Here is an 18596-nt window from a genome sequence, read left to right as displayed (position 1 = left end):
GACATCAATTTGGAATGATGTGCAGATGCACTGGAAGAGAGAAAAAGTCCAAAGATTAGGCTGATGACTCCCTAGAAGAGAAGATTAGAATTCCAGATTTTGGAAGAGGAAGTTGTTTATTTTGGTGGTCTGAGTATTGAACTGGTAGGTGCCTGGTTAGAGATCAAGATAATTTGGTTCTTAGAGTAGAGAATGTTTAAAGAACTTTGGTATCAAAATGTTAGAATAGTCATTACCTGGAGTGGAAATAGGTTAGAATGATTCCAAAGGGAAAATGCCAGGACAATTTGTAAATCTCTCCAAATACATGGCGGGAGGATGAAAAATAGAACTTGTCACTCTGTGTTGCTTGTGTAAGTTTTCCACCTTAGTTAGACTGTTTACTCTAAGAAGCAAAGCCCATGACATTTTTTTTTTCTTGTTTTGGTCTTTGCTGCTGCTATGACTAGCACAATATTCCGATACATCATGGCTCTATCTTTAGGGCATGGCCTCATCCATCTCATTGGATAAATATGGAAGTCTCCCATGTTCCAAGTATGCCTTCTTCCAATAAGAGGGAAACATACCTCCGAAGTAAACTTAGATAAAATATCTTTACCTGTTAGAGGACGCAAAACATGAAAGCACTATCAGAATACAAGGGATTTACAACTGTCACAGTCAGAGCCCTGTCATTTACATGTGTTTGTTGGCCATTTGTATGCCCTCTTTGGAGAACTATCTTCTACCCAGATTATTTGCTAATTTTTTAATTGGGTTATTTATTTTTTTATTATCGAATTTCAAGAGTTCTTTACATATTCAGTAAACACATCCTTTTTATCAGACATGATTTGCAAATATTTTCTCCCATTTTGTCGGTTGCCTTTTTATTTTTTTATGACATTGTAGCACAAAAGTTTTAAAATTTGATGTAGTATAATTTAGCTATTTTTCTTTTGTCACTTGTACTTTTGGTGAAGTTCTTTACATTTTTAAAAATAGATTTCATTTATTAGAGCAGTTCTACATTCATAGCAAAATTGAGTGGAAAATACAAAGAGTTCTCATATATCCCATTTCCCCATGCATGTACAAACCTCACCCATTATTGACATGCCCCATAGAGTAGTTATTTGTTACAGTTGATGAATCTACATTGACACATTATTACCCAAAATCCATAGTTTACATTAGGATTCACTCATAGTGTTATATGTTTGGGTTTGAATAAATGTATAATGACATTCATCCACCATTATAGTATCATGCAGAATTATTTCACTGCCCTAAAAATTCTGTGTGCTCTGCTCATTCATTTTTTTCCTTCCTCCTAACCCCTGGCAATTGCCCCCCCCTTTTTTTTGCTATGTCTACAGTTTTGCCTTTTACAGAATGTCATGTAGTTGGAATCATATAATATGTAACCTTTTCAGGTTGGCTTCTTTCACTTAGTAATACGCATTTAAGGTTCTGGAGCCCCTTACATTTTTAACATGTATGTTTAGTTATACAGTTTCTAAAAAAAAGTTTAAGGTTATTCAGTAGCTCTTTTTCCAGAGCAATATAAGGATTTTAGTGCCCTTTAATTAACCCCTGAACATCTCTTAATTTTTTTTTTTTTTGTAGAAACTTTAGTTCTACACTTCAAAAAAGAAGTTTATATGATACTTGAGGCAGGGTGTCTAGGTTTTATGGGTTAGTAAGCAAGCTGGATGACACCGAGCAAGTTGCTTATCCTCCCATTTTCTGTTTCTTTATCTTTAAAATGGGCAAATAGTAGTACCCATTTCAAAGGGCTGTAGCAAGGATTAAAATGTAAATATATTGTCATGGGAATTACTCTGATGCAATAGTAGTCTCCAAATAAGCTCCTAGATAGGCTATCATAGATTTCATGGAACAGAAAGGTGCCAAATAAAATGTTCAGATCACAGTTTATTCGATCAATTGCAAATATGATGCAAAATATATGGGAAGAGAGGTGGGCTAGGAAAACACACTTAAGGTGTGTGTATCAGCCTTCCCTGCTGATGATGTGGTTACAAGGACCAGAGTGGAAATTTGAACAAGGGAGCCCAACGTACTAAAGGTGTCTGAGGAAACAACACATACTTGCTCCATAAGAGAGCTTGTTGGCGAGTACACTTGGCCAATAGCTACGCTCCGTGTTTAGCCTGATGGGCAACTATGCATTTTATTTGGCTGAAAATCTAAAATCAGAGTCAGCAATAGGTGGCCAATTAAAGATCTCACAATTATTGTGTGTCTCAGGTGCTTCATTTATACCCGTGTGTCATATGTATCTGTTGTTCATTTGTTATTTAGCAAATCATGACTATTAAATGCTTGTTTTTGCTCCTCTCCCCCTTTCTATCTGTGTTCATAGATTTATGTTCTCTACTTTGTGTCTGATACTCCTCAGCTTACTAACTTACTTATTTATGGTTAATGCAGCTAATGAATTTCACCCATCCCGTTTGTTTTCTTGTCTTCTAGAGCAGAATTGACTATGCCAAGACACTACAACAATTGCACATTGTATGTGAAAATAACTCTATAAATCTTAGCTACTATTATTATTATTACATTAGATGGCTTTTGTATTTTAATATTATCATCTATCTAAGAGTGAAGATTAGCAATCTAGTTAAACTTCATCGGATTAAACAACTAACTGAAAATCCCGATATTAAAGTTATTTGGCTTGATTTTGATCTGAAATAGATAACAAGGTGTACTTTATTAGATCTGTTTGCTATGAATTTAATTTATCCTCCCATCCTTCCAGTTGTACAGATTATTGGCTGTTACTTACAAGGCTAGTATACTTCTAATTTTGTTCCTTTCCTACAGGCTTATCCACAGTTTGTTCTGACCTACCTAGAGGAGCTCACCGCACAAGTGGGTATGACCCAGACAGAATATCACATTCACCGTGGTGCCCGGACTACAGCTCATCAGGAACATGGTAGCAGCTTAGCAGGAGAGGTCAGTGTAGTGAGCCAGAGGCAAGACAGAGATAGATCTCTAAAATGTATTTTGAAAAGAGAAAATGTTCAAGTTGTTTTCAGGAGACAAGCACAAATTCACATCTTAACGATACTGTTTAAAATCATACAAATAATATAAATATCTGTATGCACATTTATATTTATGTAAACACCTCTATGTACTCATATAAACATTATTTTATTAAATAGTGGATGACCTTGTAGCTTTTGTTAGGACTGATGCCTTTTCTTCTGGTCACATACAAATGATTTCTGTGCCAAAGGAGGAAGACTGGAGGAAGCCTGAAAAGTGTAATGTTAAATTTGGGGCATATGTAGCTTAGATATATCCACTCAATGAAATTAGGTACATTATTGTTATATTTCATTTCTTAGGTTCTACAAGAATGTGCTAGCATCCCTGGTCTGAAGCAACTGCCAGAGCCTTCAGACACCCATTTAATGCCAGAAGGTCCTCTTGGGGAGACAAGGCAGCTGACAGTGGCACTGATGAGGAAACTGGAAGAGAAACATCCTAAGGCTTCTGCTCAGAGGTAGGGCACTGACAGAATGGAGCTTTATTGCTCAATGACATTCGATGTTTTCCTTCAGTTTTATGTAAGATTGATTTCTTGAAGATTATTGAAATATCTCAAAAGCCCTTTGGCTTGCAAGCACTGTCGTTTTCGGGTCACATTTGATGAAGAGAGGTGACATTTATGTGTATTTCATTAAAGTTTGATGTATGATATTGTTTTAAGTATACTTAGGAAGGGCTGTTCTCCTGGGTTCTCACTAAAATGCTCTGAAATAACATAAGTAAAGTGATATTGAGCATGTATCCAATTGTGAAAATACCAAGAGATCTTTAAGAACACCAGACTCAGACAATCCTTTTTGTGTTTTGTGGCAAGATTATTATATTTAGGCCTGAGGATAAATGCACATTGGATGGTCTTTAGCAGTGATAATTTAAAAAATTGATGTAATTTCTATGGAATAAAACTAACTAGTGGTTTTGCTAACCAAATGAAAATCACCCTTGGCTGGAAAATAGAAACTATTTCTCTGATCCTCCTTATCTAATTGGAAAATTAAAGGTTATGTTTATTATTAGTAGTAGTGTTATTTTGTTTGGTTTGATGTTATAAATCACAAAATGACATTACAAATTGTAATTTTAATATCGTAATTTTTGGCAGTTAACTATTGACTGAAGTACTCTTAAAGGAGTAATATGATTCATACTGTACTTTCTAATGCTCAAGAGAATTCCTAACTTTAAATATTCTAACTATAGATAGCAATGTCAGTTGCATGGAAAAAGAAAAAAAAATGACAACTTTTAATTTCTTTTTTAAGAACCTTGCCAGGTTTATATAGAGTTGACATATAAAAATTGTGTAAGTTTAAGGTATACAACATAACAGCTTTCATTTTAATTAAAAGCTCTTAAATTCTTAAATTATATATTCCTGCCTGAGATTTTTAACAGGAGGGGAACTTTTTTTTCCTCTTAACAAAAGTGACTTTTCAATTTATTGTCTCTTTGTTATCTAAACCTCACTTTGGTTTCATTATTTTGAGTAAGATAAGGCACAGATGAATAAAAGAACAAATTTAGTACCTTGCTGTATCATAGTCTGAGTACTGTACAAAAACCTAAGTTCTAGTTTCCTTTCCTGCTACTTACTTTTTAATGATATATAAGATTCTCAACTCTCTGACACCCCACAACAGGGCCACAAAGCCACAGCAGTCCAGCTAGTCCTTTCTGTTCAGGTAACTAGAATGGAAGGCCCTTGGGAGCAGTCTTTGAAGTTTTCACATAAAACAGGAACTCAGGGAAAACTGGACCACTGGGAAACTTAAATATGGTTTTATGAGACTGTTGTTGGCCTTCCTAGACTCACTAGGCAGACATTTCTACTCTACGCTTTTTGAGAGCATGAGGGGGCTTGTCATTATCCTGGGTAATACTCAAGGAGGCACAGGTTCCTGCTGCTTCCCGATTTCTGAAACCTGTATGGGATTTCCATTTTTGTCTCCTGCTGGCCCTGGTCCCAGGAGGCGCAGGCCGGGGGTGGAGGGGTGGGTGGGGGGGTAGTCAGTGTACAGGGAATCCAGTGATAACTCACCTAATTCTCTATGACTCCCTCCTTCCCCAGCCTGGAAGTATTTTCTCTGAGCATCAAGGGCATTGGGAGGTTGAGGGATTGTCTTCTGTATTTTGTGATTGTATCTGCCCTGAAGCAGTACAGTCTGATGATGGAATATTGGGAGAAAGGCATATTGTATTAGGCAAGCCAAAAAAGTCCCCAGAATACAAACAGAAAAACAAGCAACAAAGCAGTTAACATCATACTTGCTTGAGTTGTTAGAATTGCAGGTCTTTAAATTTCCAGGAATGTGGTAAGCACTCAATGAGTAGTCTGTGAAAATGTGCTAAAAGCAAGTAGAGTCGAAAACAGTTTTTAATAGTGGTTGCAGTTAGATTTGTGATTTTTAATCGATAGGGGTTGACTAAATATGTTTGGGATTTTATTTCATAAGAAAATTCCCAGGGCCCTTATCTTAGTGAGCATCCCTCAGGATTTGTGTCTCAGGCTACAGCAACTCTTCTAGTCCTCTTTTTTTCTTAAACCCACAGGGATTTATCCTCATTCTCCTCTCCACCTCCACAATTTGCCATAATAGAGGTAATTTCAGTTTCTCTCCTTCTTTCTGTTCCTTAACAAAGTTATTTTGAGTAGAGAGTAAGTACTTAGAGCAATTACTTTCCTCCCATTTTGGAAGGAATTGTTGGGCAAAATTAGAACATGGTACTGAATTTGGCATATTGATTACTTTGAACCTTAGGCTGTCTTGTTAGGTTTACAGATAGTCCAAATATAAGAGAATCGGCGCATTATATTATCACAGCTTTAAGAGAGGACTTTACATTTTCTTGCCTTTATCAATGCCAATTTTAAAAAATATAAAATAAATCATTATAAAAATAAAAGAATACTGTAAAATGATCTGAGTTGTAGAAATTGGAGAAAGAAATAGAATTTTAGAATAAAAGCCATTAATGAGCAAATAATCTGGAGAAAGAACATATAGTTGAAAAGAATAAACGATACAGAGATATAAATGTTTGTATTTCCTTAGCAGTAGCCAATGAAGGAGAGAACCACAAGTAGCCAAATTTGGGGAAAGACAGAAAGATTGGTAGTTAGTGGTGTAGAAATATGTGAAAATGAAAGACAACATTCATTTTTAATAACACATATTAACTTTGCTTAAGTGCTTTATGTGCATTATTGCCCAGTAGCCTATGCAGTATGTAAAACAGAGGTATTCATCTCTTTTTTACTGATAAGGAAATTGAAGCACAGAGAGAGTAAGTTACTTCACTAAAGGCCTTCCAGGTAGTAATTTAAGGCAGGCCTATCTGAGCCCAAAGTCTTTTTCTTAGCCTCTACATTATTCTGCCTAACCATTCATGTTCTTGTCTTAGCGATTATTCCAAATCTTTAGCCTTTCAAATGGGACCTATTATTTTGACTGGATATCTTGGAGAGGGACCTTTAAATAAAGTGGAACAGTTTAGAAAGGGAATAATAATAGATATGTCAATATATGCAGCTTGCAGTGATGACTACATAAGAAGTTGAAAATACAAAAGGAGACTGTGAACCCATTTCTTGTTGAATCCAACAGCCTAGATTTACTTATTTACAAAGCTTGCACTTGAATGGATTAGAGATTTTTAAAAATCTTTTTCTAATAAGGTGACTATAACCTGTCATGATTAGCCAAGGTATTTCCCACCTTGAATGGTGGTTCAGTTCGGCTTTGTATCTACTAAATATGGTGATAGGTAACTAACAGCTGTCATTTGTTGAATACTTACCATGTGTCAACTGCTAGTGAAAGTACTTATTCTTATAACAATGTGGTAAATTTAATTATTATCACAATAATCTGAAGGTGGAGGGACTCTTAAAATTCATAAAGATACAGCAACTGAGGCTCAGAGTGATTTTGTAATGTGCCCAGTTATACAGCTGGAGATGGGATTCAAACCCACAACCATTTGGATCTATAGACCATGCTCTTAACCACTGTTTTATTCTTCATTCCTAATAATAGTAATTCCAGTGATTTTATAACAGAATGTTGTCAAATTGAATAGTCACTTTATCACTAAAATTTTTTGTGTATTACATCATAAACATTTGATTGGACTATTGCCATTTTGATGGGTACATTATTTTGAATTATATTCTTAAAAAAAAACCTATGACAATCACCACAAATCTGCAGGCCAGGCTTTCCCATCTACGGAATCATTTAATTTAATATATACACTTCAAGCATTTGTGGAAAGCAGTCTGATTATTGATCTTCATTTTTTATTATTTTTGTAATGTGGAAAAAATTATTTTTCCTGTTGAAGAAAAAGGAAAATCTCTTACTGTGTGAGGTCTTTAAAGTTCTTAGTTCACGATAGATTATATTTTCTTGCTTATTTATCAACACTTAAAATGTTTTTTCTGCCTTTATCAGTGAGATATAGAAATGTGGTTATCTTCTTGTTTGGATAAACAGTTGTGTGTACCTTTAATTCTAAGTTTGGTCCAAAAATAAGATAAATGCCATATTCTGGCATCTTTAAGTGTCTGGAATGTGTTTGTTTACATTAGTTTATCTGATGGAGCCCTTTACCTTATTCAAATTGAATAGGGGGTGGGGAAGGACTGGGACAGCCGACAAAGCACACTGACCCAGCTTGTCACCCAGTGACCTGTGAGAAGGAAATAATGAACTGTGAGTAGCTGTCATCTTAACTGTTTCTGACAGTTTGCCTTTGGGCACATCTGTGTTAGTTGCATTGGAAAGGCCTTTGTTCTTTTCCCACTAGTGACTTTGTGGAGTGCTGAGGGGTTTGCTAGCTACTGGACTCTTAAGCGGGTCCTTCGTTCCCAGGGAAGCAAGCAGCTGCCGTGGATCACACTGACATTTCTCTTCATGACTCAACTTGGCATGTACTTCACTCTTTCAAAAAAGAACATAAATTTAGAAGTCCTTTGATTTTTCTCATTTAAAATGTACTTGAATGTCTCCTGAGTTTTGTTACTAACAACACAGCAAGTTCTAAAATATGTTTAGTATTATCCTGATTTTATGTGGATAAAGGTAAAGATAAATTGATAGCTAACCAGATAGGCAGGTGACTTGAAGAAATATGTATCCAAATATTGACAGCTGTTATGAGTTTTAAATTGTTCTTTATTATTTTCCACATTTCAATAATTGATTATTGTATTTGCAATATAATAGGATAAAATCAACATATGTTATGAAAAATATTTTTAATGTAGATACTTTTGACACATGCTTTATTAGTAGGAATATTTGGACTAAAATAGGTAAGAATATGCTCTCTTTTGTTTCACATTTTTCACTGCTACTTTTTAAATAGATTTCCATCTAATAATTTAAACTTTTAAATATTGTAGTATTTATGTTTTAAAATTAATCTAGTGCATAAAATTGTTATAATCATTAGGCAATGTAATTTGATAAGAAACAGGTGTTTCTTCTCCTGACTTCCTGAAATATCACGATTATTTCAATGGCAACAAAAGCAAACATTCTGTATAGTATATATCATACCCTAAGAGAATTGTTTAAATTAAAATCAAAGCTTCTTTTATAAAATATAATTTCTGAATCACTTTTAAAGCCTTATTTACATTTTTACAATTGCTATAAAATCAATTCTTCTAGTATAATTAAGTCTGGCTATAATTGGTGTGTAATAAACACCGAGTATATGGTATTCATGTAGTTGTATTTACTTTTCCAAGAGAATATAAATCCAAACCATACTCCAGTGGTCAATTTTTATAAGGCCTTCTTTTTGTATCCATTATAGACTAGAAGAAATGAAGCTTGAAAGAAATTACACACTTTTTTCTACAAAGTTTTTCTCTCAGTAACAATTTTGAGATGCACTAGCTAATGGAACTCTGTTATAGTCGCCTGCTTTTCAAAGAAAGGTAAATTAATAATAATGAGAAGTTCTTTAAGCAGACAAATGATGATCATGTCTATATAATTATAAATTGTAAAAAACCACATATTAAAAATTGAAAGTCACATTCTGGTTTTCTTGAGGATTCAATAGCATATGATTTATTATTCTGTTAAATAATTTATGTAGTTTTACATATAGTTGACAGCAATCTGTAACCATCTTCTGCTTAGAACATTCTTCTCATTTTGTTCATCCTATATCCACACAGTTTTTGTAGAGACAATGAATGTATGGGTCATTTTTTTGTTCTTTGTTTTTAGTTTTTTTTTAGAGGGAGGGACAGGTAGAAGAGGGGCAGGAGGAGAGTAAGAGAGAATCTTAAGCAGGCTCCATGCCCGTTGTGGAGCCCAACACAGGGTTCAGTCTCAATACCCTGAGATCATGACGTGAATCAAGAGTCAGATGCTTAACAACTGAGCCATGTAGGCACCTCGGGTCAGTTTTGATAATAGACACTGTCTTTTTAAGGAAAGCAAACTGTTTACATTGCTACACTCAAATTCTTATTTCTAGAATTCTTACCAATTAAGGAAAATGTTAATATATAAATTGTTTTTGATACTTACTAAACCTAATTATACTTCCTAGGAATAAAATCTCCTTATTAGCTTAAATTTCTGTTCCTAGCTATTGAAATGCTCAGCTTGAAGCCCTGGCCTTTAACTCTTTTATAGTATATACAAGACTATGGTGTTGTATTTAAGAACACAAAATTATTTTATATTCCAGAAATGCAGAGATATGCTTATAATTCTTTTTTTTTTTTTTAATTAGAAAAGTCAAATACTGTTATCTGTTTGTGTTTTGGTGTATTTTTAAATGAATTCCCATATGCTCTCTGTGAATCAAATTAAAGCAAACAAATAATCTAATTGCACCTGTTTCTTTGAAACAAAGTCCAAATCAAACATTCCAAAAGATTAGGTTTATATCCATAAATGCACATTAATTCAGAATTATCAGAAGCTTTCAAATAAGCATTTTATGATAATTTTTGTTCTCACTTACTGCCCAAACCTTCAACTAGGCTGCTTAATTTCTATATTTTATAATGTACTATTTATCTTTCTGTTTTATTCAGCATTGTCTATAAAGCTAGTCAATGTAGGAACGGAAACTCTAATCCTACGGTCTTCAAACTTGTAGCCCCCAAACTAGAATGTCTATATAGTATCATAATAGTGAAAGTAGTAGATAATGAGGTTCTAGATTTGAGTAATGTGGATGGACAAGGAGGAGATCGGTGGAGGAAGTGTTAGGGCAATATATGGAATTGGATGAAAGCAGCGTTCAAGCAGTCAAGTTAATTGTAGGTTAAGGTCCTAACTTGTCTACTTCCTTTAACTCTTGTTCCCTGACAATCCATTCTCCACTTAATGGCCAGAGTGACCCTTTTGTATTCATAAGTCAGATCTTGAGGGTCCTCAGCTTCAGATCATCTAATGACTTTTTACTTCCTTTAGAATGAAACCCACGCCTTTACTATATGCTACATGGTCCTACTTTCCCAGGCCCATGGTACCTCTCTGAACACCATTCTCCCCACCCTTCATCTTCTTCAGCCAGCCTGGGTTCCTGGCAATGTCTCAGGTTTGCCTTGCATGCTCACAACCCATCGCTCTCTCCCTGCCTTATTTTTCTTCAAGGTACTTTGCCTATGGTATACATAATTATCTACTGTCTGAGTTGCCCCATTAGAATGTAAACTCCATTTTAGCAGGAACTTTTGTTTTATTAACATCTGTACCTCCAGGATCATAACATAAGGTAGCATGTAGTGGATACTCAATACGAGATTGTTGAATGAATGAATGAATGAATGAAGTAGTACGATTAATGGAAATAATGAATCTAATCTGATCATTCATATGTGTATTCAAGATCCTCACTGTTGAATAACTTTATGACCTACTCATATGTCAATCCAAAATTGTACCTATAACAATGGTTTTCTGATTTCCATATTTTTCCTTTCTTTCATCCTTTATTATTGTGTGAATATTTATTGAGCATTGTCTATATTCCAAGCACCATCCTAGGCACAGGGGATACAATACTGAAGACAAATATACTTTCTTGCCTCACAGAACTGCCCCCATAGAATCTAACAGGGAAGAGAGATATTACACCAATCACTACAGTAGAGAGAGAGTGACGAGTGTATTTTAGGGAGAAGGCAGTTCATCCTGAACTCTTCTCCCTCGTGATAAGCTTTTGAAGTATGACTCTGAACATCTCACTTACTGACTCACAATTCTTCAGTGTTTACCCGTTTGCTACTAAGTTAAATGAAACATCAATTGGCAGACCCATCACACTGTATTCTTGAGGCAGAAACTCCGTGTTCCTATCCAGACCCAGATGTACTGTGTACTTGGGTTATGCTGGGTTGCTTGATCAACCTGACCTTCTGCAAGGCCCATTTTCACTGAATTCTTCAACCTTTCTTTTTTCTGATATATGCATCCAAGGATATACACTTTCCTCTAAGCATGGCTTTAGCTTCATTCCACCAATTTTAATGTCATATGTTCATTATCATTTCCATTTTGTTATAATTTTGACCCATGTCTTATTCAGAAGTTTATTTCTTAATTTTCCAAATTTTCCAAAACATTTTCTGGTTTGTACGTATGTTATTGACTTCTAAATGAATTCATTGTGGTTGAAGAACATTTTTGGTATGCTCTCAACTCTGCCAATTATTGAGTTTTGCTTTATGGCCCACTCAATATCTGGACAATTTCTATAAATGACCCACATGTACTTGAAAAAAATATGTATTCTGTAGTCTGGGGGTGCAGTGTTCTATATATGTCGATTAAGTCAAGCTTGATAAATGTGTTTTCAGTATATACTTATGATATTTTGTCTGCCTGTTCATTTACTGAGATAAATATGGTTAAAATCTCCCAGTATGATTGTGGATTTGTCTATTTCTCCCTTTATTAATTTTATAAATATTTCTTTTCTGTAATTTGAGGCTATTTATTGAGTGCATATAATTTTAGAATTTTACTATCTTTCTGATGAATTAAACCTTATGCTCCTATGGAATGATCCTCTTTAGCTCTAGTAATTTTTTTGACTACAGTTTATTTTGTCTCATATTAAATATGGTGACCTTAGCTTTTTTTGTCAGGGTTTGCATGATGTATTTTTGTATCCTTTTATTTTCAAATTTGATCTTTATATTGAAGGAGTGCTTTTTTGAAAGCTTATAGTTTTTTTAAATGCAGTATTATAACCTGTGTCTTTTTTTTTTTAAGATTTTATTTATTTATTTGACAGACAGAGATCACAAGTAGGCAGAGAGTCAGGCAGAGAGAGAAGAGGAAGCAGGCTCCCTGATGAGCAGAGAGCCCGATGCGGGGCTCGATCCCAGGACCCTGAGATCATGACCTGAGCCGAAGGCAGAGGCTTTAACCCACTGAGTCACCCAGGCGCCCATAATCTGTGTCTTTTAATTGAACTATTTAGTCCATTTACCTATAACATAATCACTGATTTGGGGGTTAGATATTAAATCTAACATGCTACTATTTGATTTTTATGTGTTCAGTGTATTTTATGTCCCATTTTCTTCCTCTCTCTCTCTTTTTGCCTTCTCTTGGATTCGTTGAGCATTTTATATTATTTTATTCCCTTCCTCCCAACTATCTTGTCAGTTATACATTGTTTTACTATTCTTTTAGTGATTATTCTAGAGATTACACATACTTCCTGACCTATCAACATCTAATAGAAATTAATTTTTTTTACCACTTCTCAGATAATTCAAGGACCTTGAAACTCCTATTTTTGTATATCTACTTTCTGACAAAAGGCTGATGTATATTTTAATTCTATATATATTTTAAACCCCGCAAAACATCATAATTATTATTTTTTTAGTCAGTTTTCATTTAGTCTGAGCCACATTTTTAAACTTCCTGTTGATCTCTCTGTATCTCTGGACTTCCATCAAGAATCATTTTCCTTCTGTTTCAGGAACATCCTTTCATATTTCCTTAGGTCTGCTGCTCATGAATTCTCTCTGTTTTAAATTATCTTAAATACACACACACATACACACACACAGACACACACACACATATAGTTCATTTCCAAATTCTCATTTTCATATTTTTACTGAGTGTGAAATTCTAGGTTGTTAGCTATTTTTTTTTTTTCCCAGAACACACTGAAAATATCATTCCATTGTCTTTGGCTTTCACTTTGCTTATTTTAACTGAGAAGTCATATATCAGTCTTATTGCTCCTTTGAAGGCAATGTTGTTTTTCTCTTGCTGACTTTTAAGGTTTTTCTCTTTGCATTTGGTTTTTACTATGTTTTCCTAGTGTTTTTTGTTGTTGCTGTTGTTGTTGTTGTTCTTGTTGTTTTGTTTTTTGGTGTTGTTGTTTTGTTGTTTTGTATTCATAATACTTGGGGGTTTTAGGGCTTGAATCAGTGGCTTACTGTATTTTATCAGTTTTGGAAGATTCTTTGCAACTGTTTCTTCAAATGCTGTTTCAGCTGCATTTCCTCTCTCTTCTCTGAAAGAACATTAATGAAATGTGTATTAAAAACTTTTTAACTCTAAACTCTATGTTTCTTATACTCTATTTTGTATTTTCCACTATTTGGTTCCTTAAGCTTTAGTGTGGATATTTTCTTTTGACCTGTCTCTCAGAACATCAGTTCTCCAAATTTTCTAATCTGCTGCTAAATCCATATGTTGAATTCCTCATGTGTGTTATGGTATTTTTCAGATATAAATTTTCCATTTGGTTTTTATGGCTCATAATATTATTGCAGTTTAATCATTCTTCTGTTATTGAACAATTTAGTTAGTTTTCAATATTTCAAGTTTATAAATTGCACAGTAACAAACATCTTCAATTTTGTCTAGAATGCAGTCTTTCAATCTATGAATATTTACTAAGCACCTTATTTTCTCTGTCCAAAACTTTGTTGGACACTAAAATTTAAAGATAGATACAAAAAGTCCCTGATTTTCTTGAGTTCATAGTGTCATATAGCATTTCCCCTACTTTGTTACTAGTGAAAAATCTGACTGCGGTTTAAAATACTGTGTTATGAGGCTTGTTGAGTTACTGTGTTTATTTTCTGTTTTATAAATACTTTTTATTTTATAACTTAAGTGATCAAAGACAAGGCCTAAATCAATTCTCTAATAGCATTTTATTTTCTCTCTGAAGACAGAAGCAATCCTTTATATTTTTCATGCTTTCAAATTGGACTACAGAGTTAGCCAAACTATACACTATACATACACTATCTTAGAATTATTCTTACTTTTTAAAAAGAGAAATACTAGGAATCAACCCTTAATCATGAATAGTCTTTACAAATATTTATGAAAAATAAGTTGTTTTTATCTTCAGTTAAGTTACTTAAGAATAATTATGTTGTGGTATGTCTGATCATTTCAGTTACCCATCAGTTTATCAATTTGAATACAGCAAACTGATAGTCTTTTTGATTGACTCATAATCATCTGTATGTTTGTCATGAGTCTATTTTTTGACAAAAAGTCTCCAGTTGGGTCGTTCTGTGAATTAGAGGCAAAGGAAATCAGCTGAGCAGACAAAACAATATTCTAATATTCATATGCTCTGAATACATAGATTTTGATTTGGTGATTTTACTTCCATTGCTAAACTTTGTTCATTGTATTCTCTCCTGTTTGGTTACTCCCTAAAACCTGAGAGTCAATTCATTTATATATGACACATAATAAGCATTAATTACTCACTTTTATATTCACTCATTCATTTGATAAATGTTTTAGAGTGCCTGTTCTATTAAGAGATATGATATAACTTCCTCATTGACATCTCAGAATCTGGACTGAGATTAGCCTAGCTTCAGTCCTAGTTGTGAGTACCCACGGTTTGATTTTGGACAAGCCAATTAATATCACTGATGCTCATTTCCTCATATATAAAGGGGGATAGTAATTATTGTGAAATTTAAATTATATCATGAATATTAACATTTAGCTCAATTCCTGGAACATAGCAAATACTTAGTAAATGGTAGCTTTTATGATGATAATGATGTCCTATTATTGTTATTGATATTAGTATTAAATGAAAAATATCATAAAGATGCAAACCAATTCCTGCCTTTAAAATTCAGAAACCTTATTGAGGAGAAGCTGTACATTGCTACTTTTTCTAATGTTACTCAAAAAGTAATTTTTGAGTTCTTACTGAATAAAGAGAATTATAATTATACTCTGTAGTATTTGAGTATGTCTTTTAAAAACTATCCCTCAGACTTTAAGGAATATACACATACTATGTATGTATATTCACAAAGAAATAACTTAATGGTAACAAAATACAGTCATGCTATAAAAATGTGTTATAAGCTTTTGTGAACAAAAGAAATTGGATATATCAAATCACTTCTATCACCAAGTTGGGGGATATTAATTAAGTCTGGTAGTCTGTTCTCAAGTAAGTTTAAATATATAGTTGGACAGACAAAGCAAAGAGATTAAAACTTTAATGAGTGTTACTGTTTTTTTTTATTTTTTTTTTTAATTTTTTATTTATTTATTTTTTTATTTGACAGAGAGATCACAAGCAGGCAGAGAGGCAGGCAGAGAAAGAGGAAGGGAAGCAGGCTCCCTGCTGAGCAGAGAGCCCGATTCAGGGCTCGATCCCAGGACCTCGGGATCATGACCTGAGCTGAAAGCAGAAGCTTAACCCACTGAGCCATCCAGGTGCCCCGAGTGTTACTGTTTTTTATTACTCATGTTTATCATTAAACTTTTGGAGAAACAAAATAAAAGGAAGAGGGGAAATATGTAATTCTGGGTTATTAATTTTTTATTTCTCTCCTTTATGTTTTGTTATTGTCATAAGTATAAAAATGGGGACTGGCTAATTTTTTGTGTTTGATGATGACAATACGAGACATTAATATATTCTATATACATTTTTCCACAGCGTTAAATATATGTGTATATTATTGTTGTTTAGTGTGAATCTTAATTTGTGTAAATAGTGCCACATTATAGGACTCTAAGATGTTTCCAAGGTTTTTGCTCTTATAAACAAGATGGCAATAAACAACAGGTAGAAACCTGAAACATAATGTAGGTGTTCGATACTAATCTCAAAAGAATTTTCACACGGCAGTGCCCACACACACACAGATGTGCATGCACACACACACACACACACACACACACAAAAGTGCACACACAACTAGCTAGAGACATCTGAATATGAGCTGTGGATTGCCACAATGTCAATTGCCTGGTTTTGATACGGCATCATAGTTGTACAAGATTTTATTATTGAGAGAAAATGGAGGAAGAGTTTATGGTACTTCTTTATACATTTCTTGTGACTTCATATGAATTTATAATCACTTCAAAGTGAAATGTTTAAAAAAGAAAAACAAACCTTTCCCAAGTAGAAATAGGCAGAGTGAAGAACAGAGTACATGTGGAAGGAGAGCTCTTGAGATAGAAAATTCCTTGACTGACTCCTGATCTAGGCAGGCTCAATAATCCTAAGAAAGGTTTTTTTTTTTTTTTTTTAATATAAGAATAGTTCCCGGGAGCCTCTGAAGAAAGGGACCATTAGCACTAGACACCTGTTTCTAGTGGTGTTTTTCTAAATTAATAGCAGTCCATAGTATTTAGCATATTTTTAATAGAGAATTCTGGGCAAAGGTATTTAGAGACTTGTATTGAAAGTCTGTAAGAATAATAAAATATGGTCAAATTCAATGAACTGTGGGAGAGGTGAGGACTTTGCCTTATAACACTTGTAAGAAGTGGGTCAGAGAAGCAGGAAATTCTCTGACTAGGAAGAGTGAAAATTAAGTTCCTAAATATGAGATTCTTTTGTCTTTTGCATCACTCTTGGAAATGCATGTAGACAAAAGTGTGTGTGCATGTGTGTCTTTGTGTGTGCACTGTGTATAGGTTGAAATTGAAGTGCTCCTTCTTCATATCAAAGTGTACCTATGCATACATACATATGAATATACTTGTGAGACTATAGATTACATATATGAGCATATTGATATGAGACAAAATCTCATTAAGCTTACAAGTCTTGTAAAATACTTATTATGATTTACTAGAATGTCATATTTCATTATCCCAAGGTTTAAAAAAGTATTTCTGACATCTCTCCTACTCTGTCATGAATGTATATATAATGTTATCATTATCCTAAAATATCAGCATCACATGCTACTGTAGTAATAACTGCCTGCATTAGTTACCTATTGCTGTGTAACAAAATTACTACAAATCAGCATCTTAAAACTCCCAGTTTTATTATCTCCCAATTCTCTGGGTCAGAAGTCCAAGTAGGCTTTCTGGGTTAGGGCTTCATAAGGCTGAAATTATGTCGGCTAGGCTGGACACTTACCTGAAGGCACTAGGGCAGAATCTCCTTCTAGACTATTTCAGGTTGTTGGTCAAAGTCAGTTCTGTACGGTTGCAGGTCTGAGTCTCCCTTTCCTTGTTGGCTATCATCTCAGCTCCCAGAGGATGCCCACATAACTTGGCACATAGCACCTTTCATCTTCAAAGCTAGCAATGGTGTCTCTAATCCTCCTTGTGCTTTGATCTGACTTTTCTTTCGGAAACCAGCTGGAGAAAACTCTGCTTTTAAAGAGATTTATGAGTAGATTTTGCTCACCCAGCCAATCTCCCTACCTGAAGGTCAACTGTACTGATTACATAATATGACCATGAGAGTGATAGTTCATATTCACAGGTTTCAGAGATTAGGGAAGGACATCTCTGGGGGCCATTTTTAGAATTACCTGCTATACTGCTATATGCTTCCAGGTAAAGGACTAGTTAGATAATTTCTTCATTTATTACATTCAAAATGTAGAATTCTTCATGGTCAACACTACCATAGAAAGGAAAAAGAATAGAAGGTAGCATTCAAAGAGTGTTAAAAAAATTACATGCCTAACAACCTAAGAGTTTAGTCTAAACAGCCACAATAAGTAAATATCACATATAGTACTTAGAGTAGGGCTTCAGTTGTGACAGAGGAGAGCAAAAAAAGTAAGATTCACAGGTAATATAATGACAGTAACTATAATGGAGCTTTCCATTTTGCCTGCCATCAAGTGATTGAGAACTCAACAGTATAACTGATGCCTATATAATGCAGGCGATAAAATTCCCAGTACAAACTGGTTTAAGCATGTAATTCGAAAAGAGCCCTGGGGAAACATTGGTTTACATCCTCAACTGATTAGATCCCGTTTTTTCTCAGTTCTGCCTTCAGGATTCATGAGGAAGGAACACGTGTCAGCAGCGTCTGCCCCTAAGTGTTTTCAAGTCTCAGGGCCACAGAACTTCTCAGAAGTACCAGCAAAGTCTCTGAATTATAAACGAAACCTCTGTTGTGTCAGGTCCCATTTGGAAGGTATCACTGGGTTGTGCTGATTGGCTTAGACCCAGGTCATGTGTGTCAGCTCTGGCGTCAGGGAGGAGTCAGCTTCACTCTAACCACCTGGATGGAGACTAAGGGAG

At 34.4% G+C, this 18596-nt stretch overlaps 1 protein-coding gene across 1 annotated transcript in view; it reads left to right on the top strand.

The window, feature by feature from the left end:
• Positions 1 to 18596, top strand: part of DCDC1 (doublecortin domain containing 1) — a 214437-nt gene that overhangs the window by 57859 nt on the left and 137982 nt on the right. The window contains exons 10-11 of the mRNA XM_032843444.1: positions 2839 to 2973; positions 3372 to 3529. Of these exons, the coding sequence (XP_032699335.1) occupies positions 2839 to 2973; positions 3372 to 3529 (293 nt within the window). The remainder of the gene's footprint in view (positions 1 to 2838; positions 2974 to 3371; positions 3530 to 18596) is intronic.

Source organism: Lontra canadensis, unplaced genomic scaffold (assembly GCF_010015895.1).
Source record: "Lontra canadensis isolate GAN:19392208 unplaced genomic scaffold, GSC_riverotter_1.0 scaffold140, whole genome shotgun sequence".
Taxonomy (NCBI): Eukaryota; Metazoa; Chordata; class Mammalia; order Carnivora; family Mustelidae; genus Lontra; species Lontra canadensis.
This window is presented reverse-complemented; position numbering and strand designations above follow the sequence as displayed.